At 44.6% G+C, this 25,962-nt stretch overlaps 2 protein-coding genes across 3 annotated transcripts in view; one reads left to right on the forward strand and one right to left on the reverse strand.

The window, feature by feature from the left end:
• Positions 1–25,962, reverse strand: part of NAALADL2 (N-acetylated alpha-linked acidic dipeptidase like 2) — a 4,115,865-nt gene that overhangs the window by 2,700,387 nt on the left and 1,389,516 nt on the right. The gene's annotated exons all lie outside the window — the stretch shown is intronic.
• LOC138491885 (lys-63-specific deubiquitinase BRCC36) lies at positions 8,368–10,344 on the forward strand. The gene has a single exon (XM_069618715.1). The coding sequence runs from the start codon at positions 8,432–8,434 to the stop codon at positions 9,215–9,217; it is 786 nt and encodes a 261-aa protein (XP_069474816.1). The 5' UTR covers positions 8,368–8,431; the 3' UTR covers positions 9,218–10,344.

The following is a 25,962-nucleotide window of genomic DNA, read 5'->3' on the forward strand; positions in this document are numbered from 1 at the left end:
AATAGGGTTTATGTATCCTGTCAGTTAGCACACTGTATTAAGCTGCACAAGTGGTAGCTCTAATCAGACGTCCCGTTACAAGCCCCCACTTTGTAAGTGACTGCAATCTAGCAATCCAACTAAGTCAATGCCTGGTCTGGGATGCTCAATGGAAGCCCTTATTTATATATTTTTATGACAAGTTCATAAATCTGGATGATGAACCCTTATATAACGCCCCTCTCTTTGAATCCCCCTGACCTCACTGAGCCAAGAAGTAGGTTTGTTTTGCAAATTAAAAGGTTTATTGGAAATTAAACAATATATATATCACACTTTCATGAATAAATTAATATTTGATAGCACACTTATGAATATAATGTTGATCAGCAATGGGTAATGTCACAGTAGCACAATTCTTTAATTACTTAGGAGTTGGTAGAGAAAGGATACGGTAACAGAGAATACTTTTATGGTTTCAAGGAAAAGCAATGATGGAAAGAATGCAGCACAGAAATAAACTGATATGGTTCAAACAAGAGATAATATGATCACTTTTCCCCTTGTGGCAATTCACTCCCCCCTTATACAATATAAAGAGATGGAAAGGAGAGCACACAGTTCTCTGGAATACAATCAAATGTGGTTCAAATTCCAGTTCCCCCCTAGCAAGCTTATAGCAACCTGTATACTTTTAAACAGTCAAAAATACTTTTACATGTGATTTGTAATGAAGTGAAAAATATGCTAAAAATGATTTTAATTCCCTATAGGAGATTCAGGGTAAGTAATAGCTGCTTTGAATTAGTTCAGGTCAACACTAGCAATGATTAAGGAATGATTATCAGATTGAAAACGAATTTCAGCAGTGCAAGCAAGAGACAGCTATTTTTAACATGTGGTGAAATTGAGGTAGTTTGCAATTCGCTGCACTTTTTCTGTGTGTGTCGATCACAATTACAGAAAAACTATAAGGAGTTGGGATATTGTATTAGGTTTGTTGGAAAGCTTAGGGTCTTAGCTTTAGAATGAAAGTTAAATATCGCTACTAGGACATTTGGTTCAAAAGATACGGATGTTTTTGTGGAGGTAGATTTTCAGAATGAAGTCAAGATTTCAGAATGACAATTGCGCTTTGACAGGTTGAAAATCACAGAATGGACACAAAATTCTAAATGCAGTTCTAGACAGGTTAAATGGATGGGATAAGATGACTTTAAACTAAGAGATTGGTTCTGCAAAGTCCTGGCTGGATACTCACTCCTAATTTTGGACTGGAATGGGCCTTGGACTGCACTCTCGCCACGGGACGGTCTCTGCCACTGGTTCTGCTCACAGCGGTCTGGTCTGGGTCTACTATCGGCACTGCACAGCGGTCTGGTCTGGTCTGCTATCGACACTGCACAGTGGTCTGGTCTGGTCTGCTATCGGCACTGCACAGCGGTCTGGTCTGGTCTGCTATTGGTGCTGCACAGCGGTCTGGTCTGGGTCTCTGGTTCTGGCAAAAGTTCTTGGCAAAGCAGAAACAGCACAGCTCGGCTGTTCTATTCTGATGTGCCCCTTGGAAGTCTGGGGTAAATCAGTTTGCAAGATTGGAAGGCCAGCTGAGAAGAGTTCAGCTTGCAGTAGGCCCTCTGCTTCAAATTTCTGGAATCTGGAGTCTGGATTCCTTGTGCAGAGCGTCCTGCCAATGTTCAGGTGATGAGTGAATCTGTAAGTTTCCCACTAAGGCTTGCCATCCTTACTTATAGCAGAAATTACATCACCAAAATGGGTGTGTGCGTGGGCATAGCTAAGCCTGCCCTTCACAACTTATCATTGGCCAAATTCTCCTCTCTCCCTTGATTGGGGGAAGGAAATGGAGTGTCATTGTGATGAGGTATGTTTATGGGTCAGAGAATCGTCTCCTTGTCCCTTTGCACACAAATCTATTTTTGATTCAAATGCATATTTTTCTATGTACAATTTTTCTAATATTATATGTCCAGTTAGCATATTTTCTGTAGCACCAAACCATCCGATTCCTGTCTTTGTAAGATGTTGTGTCCACTTCTGACAGAATTATGCCCTTTTCATCCAGAACACAATATCTAAATTGTTCCAGAATTTACACAAATGTGTGCAAGGAATATGGGCATCAGATGATGACGTGTCAGATTTTTAACATACCCACATTTGGAGTAATACCCTATTTTCCGCTACTACCCCCCAGAACATACCACAGAGTCCTAACACCTCTTAAAATGTGCACAGAAAAATCACAGGAATAATGATATTATTTATATAATTTTGACAATTTTGTACTATGAATTATCCGTCTTTTTAAAATTATGCTCTGGCCCAGATGGGTGTGGTTAAGTCCCAAAGCACATGGGGGAATTTCTTGTTCGTCCCCGCCTCCAAGCTCAGCTGGCTCACAGAGGCAGTGCCCCTCCCAGTTCCTTCCAAGAGGAAACCATTTACGACCTCCTGATTTAGCAATTGCTTTGAGCCAAGGGAAGTTCATTGTTCTGTTTCCCTCCAGTCCCAGGTACCCCTCCCCTGATTCAATCAGAGAGGTCTAATCTCCTTTTGGTGGGGGAAGCAGATGGCAAGCCAGGCCTGTGAATGCAGTTGCTGGGCAAGTTCAACTCCTGTCGGGGGTAGTTGCCGGGCAGAATTCAATCCCTTTAAGCCAGGCTTCAGCCAAATGTCACTTTTGTTCCAAATTTTCTTCATTCAAATCAAACTTACAATTTTTACACATGCAGCTAGAACGCTGATTCTAAGTTCCAAACTATGACATGGAAACAGTTGCAACCTATGTGACACTCAAAAGTAGGTCCCTCATTTATTTTAAACATTTCAATTTTAGTGGCTTTAAATCCAATTTCACTTAAGCGGCTGACATCCACAGCTCAGCCAGTTTTGTTATGAACATTATTTTTGTTTCTTCATCCTTCCAGATTTTGTATGCACACAAGACTTGATTCTACCAGACGTCTGCTGGTGTTCAGTAAGATTTTTGAATATCTTGCAATGTTTGAAATAGGCATTTTGAGCTTACATTCAGAGAAACAAAGGCGATTTCAATGCGCTTATTGAGCTAACCGGCACTGCTGTTTTTCCTTTGGCACCACGTTTCACTCATGGCGCTTCTGGCCCATCATGCTCGCACTGGTGGGTGGCAGGTCAGGCGACCATTTTTGTGTCTGCAAAAACTGCACGGTTTTCCTGGATTCTGGCGCAAATGTGGGCTTTTCAGCCATCTTGGATTTTCTAAGCCCACAGCACCAAATGTTGCATCATAGTAACTCGAACATGGGTCAATACACCTGACAGGAGGGGCCTCGGATTGCACTCCGGTGTCCACAGGCCCCTTACGGAGACCCTCAGAGAAAACTCTGGTACACTTTTTAGGCCCAGAAGGCACCTCAGGGCAAGCCCCGGTGACAGAGCGGTCAACGCTCTCCCGGACCGGGAACAACCCAGGAAGGTGTCCCCCGGCCGGGGTGCCATAAAAAGTAAAGAACTCACCAGGCGTTTCTTCTTTTCTTCGATGAACATAAGAAAATGCAATGGGGGAGCGCGCTGGAACACCTCCTCCCACCGCTCCAATCGACTTTGAAGCGCCCGGACTGAAAGGGAATCACAATAGAAACAGGAGTTCCAACGGTGATCGAGACCCAAACACTCTAAACAAAGAGGATGGGGATCAGCCCTCACGAAGCGGCGCTGACACGAAGAACAATTCGGGAAATCTAGCTTAAACGGCATAGACAGACTACTAAGCGATCTCTAGCGAGAACCAGAGAGGAGGAAAAAAGGAAGAAATTCTTCCACAGATGCAAGTGAGTCCACTCCCGAACGAGCGGAGAAAAGGACTGATGGGCGATGCGTGGGGTGGAGCTGAGATGGGCGGAGTTATGGCCGCGTGCAGTACCCCGTGTAGAAAGAGAGGAAGGACAAATAATTTTTGCAAATATTTTTTGATGCTTTACAAAGTGCTCCGGTCCCGTCCCACTGGACGGAGGAATGTCCCATAAGTATGGAGGAAAGGGGACGGGACGTAGGAGTATGCCTTTTTATGTCATTACCAAAGTGTCACACGCTTGCTGTACGCATACATACACACATCTGATGGCAAATTATCTTGATTAGTCCTCATTTAACTCATAGCAAACAAAAGGAGTGTTAATTCTTAGCTATATTGAATTGCCTTATAAAACAAATGAGAACATTGCCCATTCCTCGTTCCCCCCCTCCCTCCCTCCCTACCTCCCTCTCTCCCTCCCTCCCTCCCTCCATCCTCCCTCCCTTCCTCCCTTCCTTCCTTCCTTCCTTCCTTCCTTGCTTCATTTCTTCCTTCCTTCCTCAAAGTACCAACAAAGAAGGGAGAACCCACATCCCAAGGGAATCATCACTAGCCAAGTGCCTTGAACTTCTGATGTTGTCGCATATGCCGACACAAATAAAATGCATTGTATGGTAAGGCCATTTATGACATCCCCCAAAACACGTTGTAACCCATCTTTAAGGAAGATATAAAAGCTTTCTCTTTAGCCCATAATATCAATCTGCCTAAATTAGAGGCTGCCTAATCTAGCTACGCAATTGTCTGGGACCCTTCCTCTGGTTGAAGTTTAAAAATTGGGTGATTGCAAGGGTCACAGGTGCTAACAGGTGAGGGGGTTGTGGCAGCGGGAAAGGCAAGGGGCGTTGTTTGCTCGGAGCGCTTTAAACCAATGATAATGCCCAGATGCGGCCTGTATTCACCAAGGACAGCCTGCATCCGAGCATTATCATTGGTTTAAAATGCCAATCAGGGTCCTAATGAGGATTAAAGCAGGGGTCATTTTAGTCCACTTATTGATTAATCAAGACATAACAGATTTTATTTTGGCCTTTTCTCTAACCAAAGGATTCCCTCCAGGATTAAGTAGAACCTCAATACAGTGGCTAGAATGTGTGGACGATACAGTGAATTTGAACCTAGCACCAATACGTAATCAATGAAGTATGGAAGCATTAAATACCTACTTAAAGAAATAAGGAGTTAACGCCTAATTAAAAAAGAAAAAAAAAAAAAAAACGAAAGGAATGCATCAATGCATTTTGGGAAAATGAGTGCAACAAAAATGACATTTGTTTAGAGAGTGATAGGTAATAAATGATATTATAAAGTTTACATTTTAAATTGTTAAAACAAAACTGCCTTAGAAAGACCGGACTGAAATATTTAATGGTACAATAAAACCAGCTCTGATTAAGGAATATGTACCTGACAGGAGATTATCTTGGCAGCCTTTTGTTATGGCCTATACGATGAACCTAGCACTGGTCATATTATATGGTATAAATATTGAAAGGTAATAATGATGAAAAGGTGGTGGAGTTTCAGATTACCTTTTTGCATTACATTTCATTAGGGTCAAGAAGCTGTCAGTTTCGTAATCAAGACACTCTTGAAACCTTGAAACATCGAGTAATTGAATGTGTAGTGTTGAATGAACATCACGAATTTTTTTTTATTTTTTACATTAAAGAGCACTACTTCTTAACAGCAGAATTTGTATGGAACTGTACCACGAATGAACAGCGGATCTCATTCAGGATTGCTGCTACATTATTGCGAAATTATATTGGGGGTTTCTAATTGACATCTTGCTGTAGTTTATGGATTGAGAAATGTTATGGTTGAATAATTTGGTAAATCTGATATTTTAGATATGGAGAAATGTCTAGTAACAAAACGGGTGATAGTATTTCACATCTGAATCTCTGTGAAATCATAGGACATAGGGTTTGTGAATTGTTTTAATAATTGATGTTATATTCTTTTCAAGTAATAGTGGCACTGAATGCATACAATATGGAGTACATTATACACATTTCTATAACCCATAATACTTTGCGATTAAATAAGCAAATAGCTAAATTAAATGTGCACAACCACAGTTCCTACAGGACAAACAGAACACAAACTGAGGAAAAACAGTACTACCCCAGTAATGCTAAGGGAAACGTTTTCATTAATGTAAGGGTAAACGCAAAAGAAAAAACAGACACATTTTACACATTTAGAGGCTGCCTAATCTAGCTACGGAATTGTCTGGGACCCTTCCTCTGGTTGAAGTTTAAAAATTGGGTGATTGCAAGGGTCACAGGTGCTAACAGGTGAGGGGGTTGTGGCAGCGGGAAAGGCAAGGGGCGTTGTTTGCTCGGAGCGCTTTAAACCAATGATAATGCCCAGATGCGGCCTGTATTCACCAAGGACAGCCTGCATCCGAGCATTATCATTGGTTTAAAATGCCAATCAGGGTCCTAATGAGGATTAAAGCAGGGGTCATTTTAGTCCACTTATTGATTAATCAAGACATAACAGATTTTATTTTGGCCTTTTCTCTAACCAAAGGATTCCCTCCAGGATTAAGTAGAACCTCAATACAGTGGCTAGAATGTGTGGACGATACAGTGAATTTGAACCTAGCACCAATACGTAATCAATGAAGTATGGAAGCATTAAATACCTACTTAAAGAAATAAGGAGTTAACGCCTAATTAAAAAAGAAAAAAAAAAAAAACGAAAGGAATGCATCAATGCATTTTGGGAAAATGAGTGCAACAAAAATGACATTTGTTTAGAGAGTGATAGGTAATAAATGATATTATAAAGTTTACATTTTAAATTGTTAAAACAAAACTGCCTTAGAAAGACCGGACTGAAATATTTAATGGTACAATAAAACCAGCTCTGATTAAGGAATATGTACCTGACAGGAGATTATCTTGGCAGCCTTTGGTTATGGCCTTTACGATGAACCTAGCAGTGGTCATATTGTATGGTATAAATATTGAAAGGTAATAATGATGAAAAGGTGGTGGAGTTTCAGATTACCTTTTTGCATTACATTTCATTAGGGTCAAGAAGCTGTCAGTTTCGTAATCAAGACACTCTTGAAACCTTGAAACATCGAGTAATTGAATGTGTAGTGTTGAATGAACATCACGAATTTTTTTTTATTTTTTACATTAAAGAGCACTACTTCTTAACAGCAGAATTTGTATGGAACTGTACCACGAATGAACAGCGGATCTCATTCAGGATTGCTGCTACATTATTGCGAAATTATATTGGGGGTTTCTAATTGACATCTTGCTGTAGTTTATGGATTGAGAAATGTTATGGTTGAATAATTTGGTAAATCTGATATTTTAGATATGGAGAAATGTCTAGTAACAAAACGGGTGATAGTATTTCACATCTGAATCTCTGTGAAATCATAGGACATAGGGTTTGTGAATTGTTTTAATAATTGATGTTATATTCTTTTCAAGTAATAGTGGCACTGAATGTATACAATATGGAGTACATTATACACATTTCTATAACCCATAATACTTTGCGATTAAATAAGCAAATAGCTAAATTAAATGTGCACAACCACAGTTCCTACAGGACAAACAGAACACAAACTGAGGAAAAACAGTACTACCCCAGTAATGCTAAGGGAAACGTTTTCATTAATGTAAGGGTAAACGCAAAAGAAAAAACAGACACATTGGGGGTCATTACAATACCGTTGGTAGCCGTGCCAGTATAACAGGCACGGCTGCCGCCGGTATCATTTTTTTTCTGGTGCCCTCAAATGGACAATGACAGGGTTATTACGGCCCCGCCGGACCTGGTAGTTGCCCATTCGCGGGCGCCAGAAAAAAATGCTCTGCATTCCCTTTTGAGCCCCAGAGTGCTCAATGGGAATGGGGAGGTCGGATGCACCAGCACCATTCAGAATGGTGCCAGTGCATCCGACATGCTCTGCTCGCAGGTGCTGGTACACCAGCCAGGTCAGACCTGGCGGGCGAGAAGGCATCCGCGAGCAGAACTCGTAGTTTGCCAGTCCGGTAACACTGGTATTGGCAAGCTTACCGGTACCATTGTTACTGGACCGGAAAACCTATAATGAGGCCCATTGTGAAGTGCATTTCAAAGACTCTATTTTACGGTGCAAGCAAGCAATAACAGATGCACCATCATGAGCAGTGCATGATGGTGACCAACCTGTGGTTCCATGAAGATGGTGATGGCTGAGTTATGTTGGCTAAAATGACCTGATTCAATGAATCATTCATATCTTTTTGTTCTGCACTACAACCATAACTTTCCCTAAACAACGTGTTGTAACCGAATTTCAAGTTATTCTTTCTTTTACTTAAACGTAACCATAGCATCACTTTAATTTGTTTCCACACATTAATACAGCAATATTCTTATTTTGAAAGAAATGTTGTTTAGGTCTACAATTAAGTGCTATATGCACGTAATGCGTGAGTATCAAACTCAGCATTTCTCCTACAACTAATTCATAAGGAACCTGTCTGAGAGTGGCAACAAGGTAGATGGCACAGAGGGTTGACAGCCTGGGCTGTTGCCTCAGTTACCCCGGAACGCCGCCCGAGCCTTGCCGGGCAGATGGCGGTGCAGGCTGCGCACCTGGAGAGCGACGCCTTCCTGGTGTGCCTGAACCACGCGCTCAGCACCGAGAAGGAGGAGGTCATGGGGCTCTGCATTGGAGAGGTTGACACTTGTCGAATAGTCCACATTCACTCTGTTATTATCCTTCGGCGCTCGGACAAGAGGAAGGATCGAGTGGAGATCTCTCCAGAGCAGTTGTCCGCTGCATCTACTGAAGCAGAGAGATTAGCGGAAATGACGGGCCGGCCCATGAGGGTTGTTGGCTGGTATCACTCCCATCCACACATCACTGTCTGGCCATCCCATGTGGATGTGCGCACGCAGGCCATGTACCAGATGATGGACCAGGGCTTTGTTGGGCTCATATTCAGCTGCTTCATTGAAGACAAAAATACCAAGACAGGTCGTGTTCTCTACACCTGCTTCCAATCTGTCCAGGCCCAGAAGAGCTCGGAATATGAACGCATTGAAGTCCCCATTCATGTGGTTCACCATGATACAATTGGAAAAGTGTGCCTAGAGTCTGCTGTTGAGCTGCCCAAAATCCTATGCCAGGAAGAACAAGACGCCTATAGGAGAATTCACAGTCTCTCACACCTGGATTCTGTTACAAAGATTCACAATGGCTCTGTGTTCACCAAGAATTTATGTAGTCAGATGTCTGCCATCAGTGGGCCGCTGCTGCAGTGGCTGGAGGACAGACTGGAACAGAACAACCTGCGCTTGCAAGAACTTCAGCTGGAGAAGGAGCAGCTTGTTCAGGAACTAGCAGAGCTGGAGTAAATTAGGGGATTCTGGGACAAGAAGCGGGTATAGCCCCCCCCCCAATGTATTAATAAAACTATGTAGGCACAAGAACCATTTTGAAGCATACCCTATCCACAACCTAAAATGTTTTGTAAACGTTCTACATGATTTGGTGAAAGACGCTTACCAAAAGCGAGAGGTTCTCAATGAATGTCCAACTGGATCTTCCCGAGACTGGAGATGTCATGAAGATGACACCCCAGTGCTTTGGTTTACCACGTACAGCTGCTTTTACATTTAGCCTAATGTGTCTTGACCTGTGCCTTTGGGTTTGCAGTAGCATGAGGGTATGGTTTCTGCAGGCCTGTCTTGCTGTGATATTGGCTGAAGCAATGGAGGTGCCTGCAGGGCCCTCCGAAGAAAGCGCCCATGGAAAGAGGCAGCAAAGCTGGTATACAGCATGAAGGTTAGTGTTCTCATGAGGTAGATTGGATAATCACAATCACGGGGAGGAGACAGTTTAATCTCTAGAAGTCTATCACCACTTGACATGTCTCGAGGAAGTATCCCGAAATACCTGGACAAATTCCCGAACTCTAACTGGGCAAGCCAGTTCTTGAGATACAGATTGAACCTACTCCCGCCTGGTGAGATCTGTCGGGTAAGATCTGGAACTAGGGAGATGGTGCTGGCTGTGACCTGTATAAAGGTCAATCTGTGCTACAAGATAGAGAGCACATTGTTATGAATTGCCCCGCACTGGGAATAATTGGAACTCTACGCCTGGGGCGATTTTATACATAATTGGCGTTACTCTACGCATTTTATTTTTGTAAGTCGAGTGGTGAGGAAACCATGGCCACCATTGCTGTCATACAAATTCTGCACAGGGCTGGACTGATAAAGCTAAGATGGTAACGTCAATTAGTTGTTTCTTCTTTCGGTTTTAATCATTGTATGTGACAAAGTTGAATATGATACGCAGATTCTTTTTCTGTTTTTTCTTTTCTTCCTTTTTAAAGAAGTAATGCTCTTTTCTTGGGTTGTGAATCTTAAAGGAGATTTGTGTATATATGCAATAGACACATGTAGTTTATTTGCTTTTATCTTGTGAAAGGTTGAGTAAGAACCAGAATCACAAATAAAAATATATATATATACAAGGTAGATGTAGTATCTCGCAAGTGGACCTCCTCACGCTGCCAGTCAGTCACCCTCATGAACACAAGGATACACCGACACAGGAGCTGGGGTGCAACACCTCTTTACTTAATAGCCATCTGCTTCGAATTGCCTTTCTGGCGGTAGCCCTGCCCCTTACTACACGTGGGTCGCATCCCACTGATTAATGGCAACAAACAGAGGACTCATCCTCTGAACAAATAAACAATGGCGACACCACAGTAGAGCTTATATATTGCAGGAAGATTTTATAATTCAGTGGGGCTGTGGTTTGTCTGTACACCATTAAAGTAGTGAAAACACATATCTGTGCTGCATGCATGAAATTGATAACAGTTGTGGCAAATATGAACTATGCAAATATACGATGGATTTGGAGTAAAGGTTACATTTCATATGTATGATGTACATGTAACATATAGGTATGCCAAGTTCTCAAGCGCTATTCGAGTTAGAAAAACACACATCCCATCTGACGTCTTAGATCTCCAACACTGGAACAGTACAGGGCAAGTCTGACAGCCCCAAAGGGAAAGGCGATGAAACCAACACAAGTTTGACCAGGGTGAAATGTATCCCCAATGTGCCTTGTGACTGAATGTTTTCACAAAAATATCAGGGTCACAAAATGTGTCTTTAGAAGTCACCATCACCAGGTGTTCTTACCCTAGTTTGTTTACTATGGGACCTTTTTTCGTCCCCCCCTTGGTGCAGGGTCTATCTGGCATTTGCTTTTAGGAAAGATTTCCAGCCAGTGATACTGGCAACAAGGAGGAAGCAGAAAAGCTTTTCCTTGGTTCTTTGGATTAAGCATTTGGAAATAATCTAGTTTCCAGTTTGCAATATGTAATATGGCGGCAGAACCCCTCATGACCCACACTATTAGCACTTCCATTCTGATTCGCCAAACCTTTATGCAGGGATGTCATTTAGGGGTCACCAGGGATCGCGAATGCGACCCCTGTGGTCTCCCTTGCTACCCCTGTGGTCTCCCTTGCTACCCCTAAAAAATATTTTAAAAGAAATCACATTTTTTTTTTTTTTTAAATGCAACCACCTGGGCTTATTGGGAGCACCATGTGCTCTTTGCTTCTGGAGTGGCTGGCTTTCTTGTTTAGGCCTCTAAAAAAAAAAAAAAAACAGAGATTCCACAAGTTTAACACTTTCAGCAGTGACCCTAAATAAGAAAGAATAGGAATAACAAATAATTTGTCTTTCTGGAATTCTATACAATAATTGCTAAACTCATGAAAGGTTTATTTCAGGCACACTTCCGGGGGTGAGTCACTGATTTAGTCTGTTCTAAACACCTCAACTCAGCCTTTCATTCTTCTGAAGTCTATAAACGAGTACCAACACAGGGTGGCTGATATTGTATTCATATTTGTTCTACATAAAGCACGTAAGTGTAAGTGCTATATAATAACACATGGAATACCTGCTTGCATTCACAGTAATTTGGTAATCTGGGCCTATACACACTGATCTTAATGATACATTTGGTGATCCATTCTTGTATGAAATATATATAACATTATAGTTCTATTGTAACCATATGTTTTGTAGTGTATCTAGGAACAATGCTGTGTGATGCAGCTTCCTGTTTTGTCAAGGGGTGAAAGGTTGTGTTCCATCACTTCTCGTGATATCACTTTGGGTTGGGGTCAAATGACATCACTTCCTGTGATGTCATAAGAGGTCAAGGGTCGTGTGATGTCACTTTCGCTACGCTACCCCTGGCATTTTGCGTGAAATGACGTTCCTGCTTTTATGTATCGTTCTGCAGCGTTTAAAATCACCATGATTTTGGAGAGCAGACGGATCTCTCTGTCAATCGCCCAACCCATACTAAGCCCCAGCCTTTTCTTTCAAAGCACTAGCACACTACACACAACTTCAATTATTAGAACATACTTTTCCCTTCACTTAAAAATATGGAGGCAATCAGCCTGCATTGATTTTAAAGAAGGCTGCGAATGAAACGCAATGTTCTGTGTTGCTTTTCGGTGCACGAATTGCTGCTACTAAGCAATTGCATTAACTTTTCATGTGTAGCTTTAAACAGATATTAACTTTCATGATTTTTCCTGTAGGCAAATCCATGACCTTCAACCCTCCACTCATCTCAATGCCATCATATCTAAAATCTTCTCCATCTCGGACGAGTTTCAGCAGTGGGTGTGATACTCAATAATTCATGCATTCCCAAGGGTCACCATTAGTCCACAAAACAAACAACAGACGAGGAGATGGGAAAATATTGTGAAACGTAATGGTTACTGTTTGCAAGAAGGTATGTTTACTCATATCAGGGTGCGCTAACTTATGCTCTTTTTCTGTTTTGCTGTAAAATGTCATGTGACAAATGGGAGCATGTTTTCTGAGGGTAGAGGGGTTTCCTGCCTTCCTGACTACTAGTGAGGTGGTACTCAAGACATACTCAATGTGCAAGAAAATACAGAGGCACCCAACCCAAAAATAGAAACTTTGGAGTCATGAGGTGTCGTCAGGGGCAGGACAACATTGAGCTCGTTTTTTGCCCACTGACTTCACATGGTTAGAACTTGCAAAAGATTTCAATTTTCAAGGGAGTTGTAAGAACAGGAGAAGAGCTGTAGAAACACACCATTTACACATGCTCAACTGGAAAGCCATCTTCACTCATTTGTGAATATCTTGTGCTTTTTGTGAAAGAAATTAATTGTAGCTACGCTTAATAGGAACATAAAAGGCTTCATTTACTAAAGGTTTAGCACCGCACAAAGTGAATGTGCTGCAAGAGTACACTTTGCGCCTTGCTAAATGTCATGATTTGATTTACAAATCAGACTTTGCACTCACCCTTCTCACTTTGCACTGTGCAGGTGCGCTTTGTGCGACATGACACATCACGTGGGAAGGGTCAGTGCAAATAACTAAATAGAGGTGGAACATGTAACCTCAGTGATATCCTAAACATGAAGTCCACAAACCACGTCCACACTCATGTGAAGGTGGCAGAACAATTTCTATGACACACACCCAAAATATCAGAAATTGCAAAGACAGACCCTACCATGCGGGCTCCATAACATGTGTACCCCTGAGTCCCATGCATCAAGTGGAAAAAAATGTCTCACCTGACTGACATCCTCGAGGGGGTTAAAAAAACAAATGGTAAAAATATATGCCCCTCTGCGGATTCATAGACACCAAAGTGCATGAAGAAGGGCTGGTCGTGGTTAGAGGATAGGCGATGAGTGGGCACATGGCCAATGGTATCACCTGCGCTGTTGAACTGGAACCCCCATCCGGTGGTGGATCCTGGGATCGTGCCCTTTGACCACTCAATGTCAAAGCCTGGTCCTCATTGGATACACCACCCATGAGAGGAATGTGTGCCTGAGGGCCACAATTTCTACAAGGTCCTAGTGATGGATGTCACGAGTGGTCAAGGAGTCATCAGGCATGCGGACCCTTGACATCTCCAACCGCATGTTGGGAGATTGCCTCAAGGAATCCATCTCTTGGTGGTGTCTGTCCCTTGTGGCAAACATCTCTTGTGCAGTGATTGCTTCAATGAATTCACGTTTTGATGGCAGAGTTCCCTTGAGGCAAACATCTTCACATCCAGGCAATTACTCAGGGTATCTATATCTTTATGGTGGGATTCCCTTGAGGCCAACATCCCTGCATGCAATGCTTCCCCCAAGGTGTTCATCACTGGCCACTTGTGGTCCTTTGAGGCCAGCAAATTATCATGCAGGATTTTCTCCAAGCCAAACTATAATCGCGAATCGCCTGACTCAGTTTCTGCATGCCTCTCTCCTCTCCTCCCGCAAAAGGCGGGATTTGGCAGTGTGTGCATCATTTGAGGAGAGGACATTTTCAGCCAGGCAATGGGTGGCCCTTGACCTCTCATGCAGGACCTCACCTCATTGGGCACTTGCACTCAGTAACTCCTCCTCCCACTCAGCGTGTTTGGTTGGCACACGTCACCATGTTTTTGTGGCCTACCAAGCCAAGATGCCAAAACCTGGGCCTGTCGCAGTAAGTGCAGTTTCATTGGCTGGCAGTCTACAATCCTACGACTGACACTAGCCTCTGCTGATAGCTCCATGATGGGTGAAGGCAATATTGCAGACACTGAGCCACCATTGATGCAGAGCTTCCCACTGCCAGGTCCAGGGTTTTATGGTTCTCCTCCTCTGACACAGCAGCCTCAAGGAACTCAAGGAGCTTCATGGCATCTGGATTACTCAGTGGTGTACCCTCCACTGTGTCCCTCATTATGCCCTCCACATCAGATTCGCCAGCATCCTCAGAAGAGTTGGTAGTCATGCTGATGATGGCCTGCAACACAAGAGGATTCTCGCCAGGCACAGCACCTAAGGCTGCCCTGATTGATGTGTGTGCCTCATATGCCTCCTCCTCCTCCTCCTTATGATTGTTGAGGGACAGTGCTGTATGAATGAAATGTATTTGTTGAGAGAAAACATTTGTGTGAACCTTAGCGCTATTTGACAAATCTATGACCTAGACTAGTAAGTATTGCTAGTAAATATCCACTTAGATTTGATTTAGGTTTGATTTTAGGTTTTGCACTACAATCTGTACTAATAAGAGCCTACTTTGTGCTGCGTCACATGTAGTCATTAAGGACTACATTTCCCTGGTGGCCTTGCAGCTATTTAGCTTCCCCAGCAGCGCATGAGTGCCGGCTCGTTTGCAGGGGCGGGTTTTCACTGGTTCCCGTCTAGGCTTGTACAGGCATCTTTCATCATTCGCTACACTGGTAAGACCCTGCTGGATAGACAATGGCTGTCCTACTTATTATATATTTGTCTGCCAGCTTGCTGTGAGACTGAACATGACATCTGCCTTGGGTAGGGGGAAAGTGCTGAAAACAGCGGTATCAAGATTGGAACTACAAAACAAAATAATTGCACAACACTCTAAAGTGCACAGTAACCTGCTGTTGTCCCTCAATGGGAGTGAAACCAAAGCCCCGCAGGCAGAAAATAATCACATTAAAGGGCTACAAGCCTTGCCTGGCACCACTAGATACTTGAATCTTCTAAAATAGAAGTGGATGACTATATCACAGAGCATAATATTAACATCTGTGCTCTATCCGACTCATAGCTTCATGCCGCAGCAGGACCCTCTCTATTGCTAGCGGTTCCAGAGGGATATGACATCCTTAGGAAAGATCGACTTTGGCAAAGGTTGAGGGGTGGCACTTATTTTTCATAATGACTATCGATCCGCATGGCGAATTTGGTGGAACTACCAATCTGAGAAACCCTATCACCCAAACTTGACCTTAATCATAATACCACAGTTAATCTATGTATTTTGTATCGTCCGCCCACTCCTGTGTCAGACTTGGTATCAAACCTATGTGAAATGATCTCTTCCTCCCTTAAACCAAAATCCAAAGTGGTCATGGTTGGGGATTTCAATTCTCGGTCTTCACGAGACATTAGATTTAATGACAATAACTCCTATGCTTGCATTGGAAAATATGCGCTTCACCCAACGGATCTTGCAACCAACTAATTCCTGTGGCAGAATACTTGACTGGGTGACCTCACATGGAATTGTTCTTGATAAGGTTGAAGTGAAGCCATGCCCATGGTTGGATCCAAGCTTCATAAACTTTGAAATACCACTGATATCAAGCATAAAGAAAATTAAACAATCACGAGGGAAAGTACTCTGTCATAACCTAAGAAAAGTCACTCCAGAGGCGTTACTAACCTTGCTCACTACAAATCAGCAGCTGAATTGCCATCAGCATATAACAAGATGATGACTGAAGCCGTGGAGCGCTTAACCCTCAGAAGCAAAGATATGGAAAGACTGTACCTTTCAAAAGCTGGTACTCATCAGAAATCCAAAATCTGACAATTAAGAAAAGTAAGTCTTTCCGGACATGGCAAACAACATTGTCTCCCGATGATAAATCCAACTATGCCTGTGCAGCTAAGGAGCACAACAAGGCCACCTGTACCACAAAAAAGTTCTCCTATGAGAACAGGATTAAGATTGCTGTGTCAAACACAAAGGAACTGTTTAAGATCCTAAAGGAAGTCAAAGACCCCTGTCCGATTAATGCTACAGTAGTGAAAGACTCAGGCTGGTGCACCCAAATTGAAAATGCTATGTCTAGCAAGATCTCCCTGATCAAAGGGGACATTGAATCCAGGTTAGCCCAACTGAATTTCTCACCTTTCCCTCTTCATATCCGGCACCAGCAAGACCCACCAAAGCTCTTTACATTTGTAGAGGTGGCTGAAGCAGAGGTTCTCGGCATATTAAAAAGGTTAAAACACACCAGTTGCAAGGGGGATATCTGCCCAGTAAAAATAGTCAAATCCTGTGCCCAGGCTCTTTCCCCCCTTATTACAAAATTCATAAATGCCTCGTTTAGAGAATTCTCAGTGCAAACAGATGTTAAGCAGGCGTGGATCCCCCCTCTTTTGAAGAAGCCATCATTGGATCCTTGTATGGTGAGTAATTATCGCCCGATCACAAACTCCCCCTTTCTCCTAAAGATTCTGGACAAGATTGCACATAGACAGATTCAGGAATTCCTGAGTGCACATAATTTACTATGCCCTAAGCAATCTAGTTTTTGGAGCACTCATAGCACGTAATCTACATTGCTAGACCTTAAGACTAAGATTCTGCAATACATGGATCAGGGCAACACTTCATTGCTGATGCTGCTGGATCTTATGGCCGCTTTTGACTTGGTAGATCATTCCATCTTAGCCAGCAGACTATTAGAGCGGGCATCATTCTCTAAGGAAGCTGTCAGCTGGGTGCTTTCCTTCCTGTCAGATAGGACTGCCAAGGTGAATGCCATGTCAGAAGGTTATGCTATTAACTGTGGAGTACCACAAGGCTCGTGTCTGTCCCCTACCCTACTTAATATATGTATGCTCACACTGTCTGATCAATTGGATGGTAAGGATATGTGTTATGCCAACTATGCAGACAATACTCAGTGTCTCTTCCCACTTTCAGGTGATTACATCAAAGACACTGAGGTTATCAACGCCATGTACAACTAACTTCACCTCTGGATGTTGCATAATGGCTTAGCCCTAAACAACTCCAAAATGGAGATCATAATCTTGGGTACTGGTTCTAAACTGTGCAATTTAGATCAAGTTTACTCATCTTTTCAAATTGCAGACTGCCTTCTCCCTACCCTCTAGTAAGTGAAGGCTCTGGGAGTTATCATTGATCAAGAGCTCTCAATTAGGGCTCACATTAGCTGCTTAGTGTCAAACTCGTATTACATTTAGTTCCTGGCACAAATCAGGTCGTACCTTGAAGTACTCATATGTGCCACAAAACCAAACATAAGTCTGCATCTCAGAAATTACTGAGCTGGTTACCTGTAGCAAAAAGTGGCATGTTTCATACCCTATTTATTGCACACCTCTGCCTTCATGGAAAGAGTCCATCTTATCTGGCAGTATGTCGCAAATGGATACCGGTCAGACGTAGCCTCAGATCCAACAACATGGGTCTACCACAAATCCACAAGGCTAAACGGTTGTAGGTAAAAGATGGTTGCTTTCCAACTTTGACATAACGACTTTGGAATACCCGCCACCCCCTGATCTGAGGCTGTGTCCTAGTCTTCCCAGCTTTAAACGCAAACTGAAAACGTTCCTCTTCGAATGAAATAGAACTCAGCCATGCTGTGTCTGACCTTGGATCCCTCCTCTGATTCTATTTGTTATTTGTTGTCTGTCAGTTCCCAGAGATCACATGCCTCAGGGCCTTATTGTTCAACGGTATAGAAATACATTACATTAAATAAATCTGCTGCGTCCTCACCTGCACAAAGTCAGGCAAGGATTTTCAGAGGCCTTCCTATCTGGCAGAACATGCACACGTGATTTCTAATGCATAGAGACAGAATAGGGCCAGTCACACATACATTACACATTGAAACTGGGCACTCTGAAATGTGAAAGAAACAGGTGACAGACATTCAATATTCTGTGCAATCATGTCGGTATATATTAAGCCGTGCAGCAAGACACAGATTGAAGGAGGTGAGCTTTCATACATGCAGACCTACATGATAGTGGAAGGTCTGACAGTAGATGGATGAGGTCAATACCTCATTGTTGAACCCTTTCTCTAAATCAACCATTCCTACTTGCAACATGTGGAAGTATCATGTTTACTCCTGTTGACAAAGCCTGCATGCAGGGATTTTGTTGCAAACATCCCCATTTACCACAAGGCCAGATTTGTGGTTACCCATGCTCACATGCATCTGATCTATGTGTGAGGAGAGTGTAACATGGATATGACCAGTGTGCATTTGCATGACCACTAAACTATTGACACTTCAAATGTTGAATGAACAGGGGGGCGTGGCCAACCGCCGAACGATGTGGACGTGAGCCGGCATTGCTCTTGAGCCGCCAGCCAGATCCTGAGCTAAATCCTGCGAAATTAGCCGTTGTGGACTGTTTAAAACTGCACATATAGCTGTCCGAACACAAGCAGCATTGATTCCTGCAGGAACGGAGCGGATCCGATGCAGATTCCCAAAGATACGACCACCAGCAAACATGGGCTTGGAACCACGCTCAGCACCCAAGATGGCCACCGCCAGCTTGCCGTAAGCGAAATATGAAGAGAGCACGACACATTAATGCGAAACCGGTAGTGAAAGCAGGGGCCGCAAACACACCTGGATGAGCGGGGGTCACCCACTACTGCGAGACCCCGATGATGTGGTACCCGTAACTCGAGGAGTAATCAGCGCTCTAACTGCCCAAAGCGCTGTGACGTAACGGCTTCACCATCCGGTCTGGCACCTGAGACAAGACTACAACGCCAATCCAGCTTTTGAGACTGACAGGCCACGGCCGGACGCAGTCCATACACCCCTCGGGATCTGGATCTGCTGGGCCTGCTTACTGAGATACTGCCACTACACGTCTTCGTAGCTTCAACCATCAGCAACAACGTGGGCGCTCCGCTCCGCTTAGAGTGCCCAGGAACCCTTCTACGACGACCCCTGCAGCTCTGAATATCAACGCGGTAAGGAGTGGAGGGTGGCAACACCCTGGAAATGGGGAGTGTGATCGGTGCCCTTGATCCCAAAAGAAAACAAACCTCCGGAGAAATGCGGCTCCTACAGGCCCATATCACTAATCAATACGGAAGCGAAAATACTGGCCAAGGTACTGGCGAACAGACTTCAAACGGTCATCACGGAGCTGATCCACCCAGACCAATGCGGCTTTATGCCCCATAGGTCAACCAGAATGAATATCCCAAGGCTGCATCTGGCCTTGGAAAGAGTGCCTACCCTGCAACAATCAGCGTCACTGCTGGCCATAGACTTCGAAAAGGCCTTTGATTCGGTGTACGGGGAGGCATTGTGGGAAATTATGAAGAAAATGAACTTTGGTGAACCATTTACAAAATGGGTCCAGCTTTTATATAAGGATCCCCTGGCAGAGGTGAAGGTGAATAATAATAATAATTAGGCATTTATATAGCGCTACAAACCCTCAGGTATCTGAGCGCTGCTTATTATTACCCACGGTGTGTGGTGCTCATTTATCAACCTCGGAAGGATGAAAGGCTGAGTTTGGCCCCGCCAGGATTCAAACCTGCGTTAACAGGCTCTGCACGGATGTCAAAGCGAGCACTCTACTCGCTGTGCCACTTGACTGGTTGGCTCTCGCATGTCTTCCGATTGGGGAAGGGCACCAGGCAAGGATGTCCCCTCTCGGCAATGCTGTTTGCCCTAATAATCGAGCCACTGGCAGTCATCCTGCGAGACACAGACACATGGTCAGGCTTTCAATGGAACTTGGGATGGGAGGACAAGATATCCCTCTATGCAGATGACCTCCTGATATACTTAGGTGACTCATCTAAGGCCCCATAGTCACTGCTATCCTAAGAAACTACGGAACCTTTAGCGGCCTCAGGGTGAACTGGCTCAAATCGGTGCTCTTCCCTGTGAAGGGTGTGGACTGTATACCACTACAAGGCTCCCCCTACCAGATTGAGCTTACACAATTCAGATATTTAGGCATCATTATCACCAACGCCCTCGACACTTATATACCCCAAAACCTATACCCGATAATGAGGAAATTCAAACAAGATGTGGCTCACTGGGAGGCATTACCACTGACAGTACTAGGCAGAGCAGCGCTCTTCAAGATGCTAGCCCTACCCTGATTCCTATACATCCTTCAAAATGCCCCCCTTCATATCCCTGCGGAAGAATTCCGCAAAATAGATGGAACAACACACAGGCTGCTGTGGGGAGGGAAACACCTGAGGATAGTCCTCAAAACCCTGCAACGCTCAGTCTGGGAAGGGGGGATAGGTCTCCCCAACATCCAAGTTCATTATTGGGCAGCCCAAATGGCGACAGTCAATGACATTCTACATGGCAACCCCAGACTCCTGCATATACGAGCGGAAATAAATGCCAGGCAGGATGTGTCCCCACTCGAAAGTCTCTATGGGAAACAATGTCGCCCTCCCGAGCGCTCGATAGTGGCACAGACAACACAAATATGGAAAGACTCTCACAAATATATTGGCTGGGATAAGAAAATCACCCAGGTCCAGCTTATTTGGAACAACGCCCATCTCATAGGTCTCAGTAGACTCCCGAAATGGCCTAGCTGGGCCACAGCCGATATACACACTTTGCAGCAAATTTTTGTGAATAATCAGTTCATTCCATTTGTCGAGTTCTCTACTCAATATACCTGCCCAGTTACTGAACGATACCACTACGAGCAGTTACACCATGCCCTCTCAACCCAAAGGGATCAATTGACAGACATGCCGGAATACACGCCTATAGAGCGAAACATAGTTGTAGACAGGGTAGAAAACAAAGTCACTTCCACCATGTATAATGCCATTTCCGCTTTTGCCACGACAGAACTATCGAACCTAAAGCTGAAATGGGAAGGAGATGTCGGCCCGATACTTCCTGAGGATTGAATTTCGGCCCTGATGCACCCCAGGGATATAGCAATCTCGGCCAGATTCAGATCCCAAATGTCTGTGCTGTAAACAGGAAGAGGGCACCTTCTACCACATCCTATGGCAGTGCACGCACATACAATACTTTTGGAGGAAATGTACTGAAAGACTATCGAGGGTCATAGGACGGCCGATACCTAATGACCCCAAACTATTCCTCTTGGGTATTGAAGAGGAAGGAGAACTATCCCGCTTCGAAAGACTGCTGCTGTCAACATCCGCAGGGATTGCCAAACGTAACATTGCACAATTATGGGGGTCTGAAATCTGCCCAGCTATGACCAATGGTCCACGGACGTGGATGTGGTCAGTCTGATGGAACGTCGAGTATACCAAGCGAGGGGGTGCCCTGGCAAGGCGGATACAATATGGGGAAAATGGGATCAAATACAATGAGCAAGCGGTGCTTGGGCGAATGAACGGCATTACGTAGCCTTGCCATCAAGCCAGGACTTTAACACAACGAACTGCCTCACCATCAACCGGTTGTGAAGCCGGACAATAATACAACTGGTTTTGTATATATGTGCCTGTCCGCAGTGGATCTGCGTGTGCGCCCGGACGAATCAAAGTTTTCATGCGCATGCCCACCCCCTTTTCATATGTATGCATTTTATGTTTTAGTGTTGTGTTCAATTTTGTTCTTTATTTTTCTTTGTCTTGATTGGATATTGTTTGTTTTGTATACATGCACAAAAACCCAATAAAACTTGTTATTAAAAAAATAAAATGTTGAATGAACATCACTCAACCATCTATTGGCAAACCACTGCAACTCCTACCAGGAATGCACCCTCATGCGACTTTGTACTGACAATGTCAGCCATCCATATCCACTGGCAACCAGGGCCAGTAAATGGACAACTCTGACATCTTCCACTGCTTGCTGTCATTCCATGTGAGTCATTATTTGTGTTCATAATGCACTATCCACAGGTATGACACTGTGAGTTGGTCCAATGGTGTCTCTTGCAGGCTATTGCCACATATATGTGTATGGGCATTGGTAAACAATTCTGTATGCTGTGAAAATAATGTCAACCACACCCAGAGTTCAAGCATACACCTTCCCTGGTGCACAACATGTGATGGAAGTGACCGTGGAGGCAAAACTGTAGTACTCATCGATGGGTGAGTAGGGCCCAACCAACGGTACCACAATATTTGGCATCTTATCATGTATAGATGGAAGAATAAATGACATGCACACATGGCATTCACCCGATGAGACCGCATAGGTGTCCACACCTCCAACACCAGCCACCTGCTCACTGTTGCTGAGTCCACTGGCAAACTCTTCATATTGGGTCAGCACATCCACAGGTGGTGATACACTTCCTTGGTCCGCAGCATGATGTCCCCCATTCTCTTGTGGACCACTTCTGCAGTGTCCCTCTCAATCCCAGAGGCATTTATCAAGTCTGTAATCTCCGGCCACATCTACTACCGCTGGGTCACAGCAAGGGAATTGCCAGCCTAAGGGTTCAGGTCGGCCAACTCGTCAACATAATCAGTGAGCTCCTATTCTGAAAAGTGCCTCTTCGTTGGTGGCCGTTTCTCCTTCACCTGTGCCTCTTCATGGGGTCCTGCCTGATCGGGCTCTGCAGGCTGGCCCCGCTTATCCTTAGGGGTCTTTGGTGGTACAGGGGCACATGTAGGCTCACCACCACACTGAACAGGTGGATCCTTCTTCTGTCCTATTCCCTGGCCTCATCCTCTCCACAGACAGTGAAATAAAGGCAAAACATCTGTGTGGCACCCCCTAAGTATTCCTGCCTCTTCAAACACAAGCAAATCAGATACACCCTATTTTTCGCTGCCTCAATATTCGTGTAGTATACCCGAAGTATTGCTGTCCTTGCATTTGGCAGAGAAAGTTATTTACAATTTTACTCGCATACATGTGCTGTGTGCATGCAGCATGAAATTTATACGCATAGGGCCCATCCTCTGATTTTCACACTGCTGCATCATGCATGAATGTGAGACACCTGTTCCTTTGTGTTACTCCTACCTTGAGCCATGTCTTGCCTCCTTCAGCCATTTTTTGCCTCCAAACCTCAACGTCTCCTGCTGCCTGGCAGTGTGTCACTGGCTGCTGACCACTAGCACTGCCTAGGAGTGCCTGGTATTCCCTGATAGTCTGTTCCTCTGTGACTCTCTTGTCAGGCTCTGTGACCATCTCATCTGCCATATTTGGATGTCCACACCTCAAACCCACCACCACAGCTACACACCATGCATTGCCAGAGCCAAGCTTCACCCCAACAGCCTCAGGTGCACCATGTTCAGAATATCAACCAGCACCCTTAAGTTGAGGCTGAGGGCTGTCAAGGCCACTGCTGCAGAGGTTGACATCCTTGGTGTACAGTTCCTGGCACATTACGATGTCCTCTTTCATTTGCAGAGCAGCTTGGAACATCTGGGTGTCAGACGATCTGGACAGACATCATGGCTTTTTCAACGTAGAGGGGGTGGCAGTCCCCACAGTGGGACAACCTCAGGATCTGGAGCCAGGTGGAGGTAGTACTCGAAAAAGGTGCTTCCATGGAGGTGCACTCTGCAGGCTGCCATCAGGTGTCACCCCTTCACCTCCATGTCCTCGAGAGGATAAACCCAGCCATCCATATCCAGGTCCTTGACCTGCAGGCACAGATCGAAGATGCTAGTGAGTGCTCACATGGTTAGCTATTCCACAGAATGTGTGTGTCCTGCGTGTGTAGTAGAACATGTGTGTAGAACAATTCTTAACTGCCATTGATCCTCAATGCCGGTACTGGAAGTATGGGATGGCACACATCTTTGAAGTGGACAGGTGTAAGGGTGAGTTCTGTCAGCTTTTGGTGACCAGGTATACTCATGTGCAACGTGAGATGCTGTCAGCAAGGCCACAGACAGGAACAGTTGCCAGATTGAGACTCTGTGGGCAAGTGAGGTACATTCATGCATATTTCCTATATGAGCTGTTCAATTGTATATGATGATTGCATCATCCCCACTCAGCAGCTGAACCTGACAGATGTGTAGGGTTGTGTGGTAATGGAAGTTTAGTACATTTGACTATCTGGAACAGAATTGTGACCTGTCAGGCCACTGAATGCGGGACCATGCATAGAATGTCATGATGGCATTTGTTGGGTTTGGGAGCGATTCCATTGCTGCTTGATCCTCAGCAACGGGTGTATATACGTGTTGCATGCTTTCATATTGGACTGGCAGGGTGTATGTTCCCAGATGTGTTTGGATGAGGATGTGCCTATGGTGCTACGGACACAGGTGGGCTTATGGCCCTGCCTGCAGGATACACTTGGGTCATTACTTCATTGCCATTGTGATGTTAAATCAGTTGTTGTCATGTGTAAGTGGCCACACATCAATGTGCCATGTTCACATGGGCGTGTCTCATAGCTGCAACTTGCAATTAAGCTTTCAATTGTGAGACTGGATTCATTCTGATTTCAGAGCATGGGCCTTTGTGTGTGAGGCAGTTGTGTTTTGACTCATGCTGACAGGATTCTACTAATACTATTGAGGAGAGTGCACATATATTGGCACTTATGATTCATTACTAGGTTCTTTGTTCCTTTTTCCACAGTTGCTGCAGCTGTAAAATAGGGTACAAGCTGTGCTGCAGAGCTGCAACCCTGGGACAAGGCCATCAGTCACAGGCACAGTTGTGTTCACCTCTTCTGAGGTAAATTGGCCTGGGGAGAGTTCTATACCTCTGGCAATGCTACTGAGGGGTAGTCCCAGGATTTAATCATTGTGCTGGATACCTCTGCAGCAGTGGGACAGGGTGGTGTTTGCATTGCCACACATTGTCCCCAAACCATGGAGACATCATTGGAAGTATCTGGGTTAATGGATAAGGAGACGGAGGAGGAGGCAATTGTAGCCCTGCCCACGCTGCCAGGTGGGTGTACCGAGGGGGATGTGCAGGCTGCAGACCTGGCAGTGAAACAGGAGGCTGTGCAGTCTGCTGTGGAGGGGTCAACACAACCTCCTGTCCCAGGGACATCTTCTGCAGCACTACCCACCTTCACTTATGCCTCCACCGAAACAGAGGCTGAACTCCCAGCGGGTGTGGCCATCTGGGATGCAGTGCTGCCACTGCTGATGGGTGGCTAGAGGCAGCAGATATCTATGTACGATGCTTAGCAAGCATCTCAAGAGATGTTTGTAGAGCATCACAGGCAGATGGGCCGCCTCTCGTCCAAACTGGTTGTATCACTGCTTTACAGTGGTCTCTCTGGAAAGGCCACCACACTGGTCCTCTCCTCCTCCTCATCTCTGCTCCAGTAATCCTCAACTGAGGCCTCCATACCAGCTACTGCCATCGGCTCCTGTGCCTCTGGCCTAACATTGGTCAGTCTGGATGTGTGTGTGGTTCTGGTGGAGGTGGAAGTCCATTCCATGGTAGAGGAGGTGGTTGCTGAACCTACCCGGGTATCTACAGGGGAACAGGCTGTGAAGGAACACTAGGCACTTGGGGGCAGTGCAGGTGCTATATTCCCCAGATGCAGATGCACAGGTACACATTTCACTTTTAGGCA

This window comes from Ambystoma mexicanum, chromosome 10 (assembly GCF_040938575.1).
Source record: "Ambystoma mexicanum isolate Mex_15411 chromosome 10, UKY_AmexF1_1, whole genome shotgun sequence".
NCBI lineage: Eukaryota > Metazoa > Chordata > Amphibia > Caudata > Ambystomatidae > Ambystoma > Ambystoma mexicanum.

Bases quoted from the DNA above. Each gene is read 5' to 3' on its own strand.
- LOC138491885 (XM_069618715.1), top strand. From the start codon at position 8,432: ATGGCGGTGCAGGCTGCGCACCTGGAGAGCGACGCCTTCCTGGTGTGC.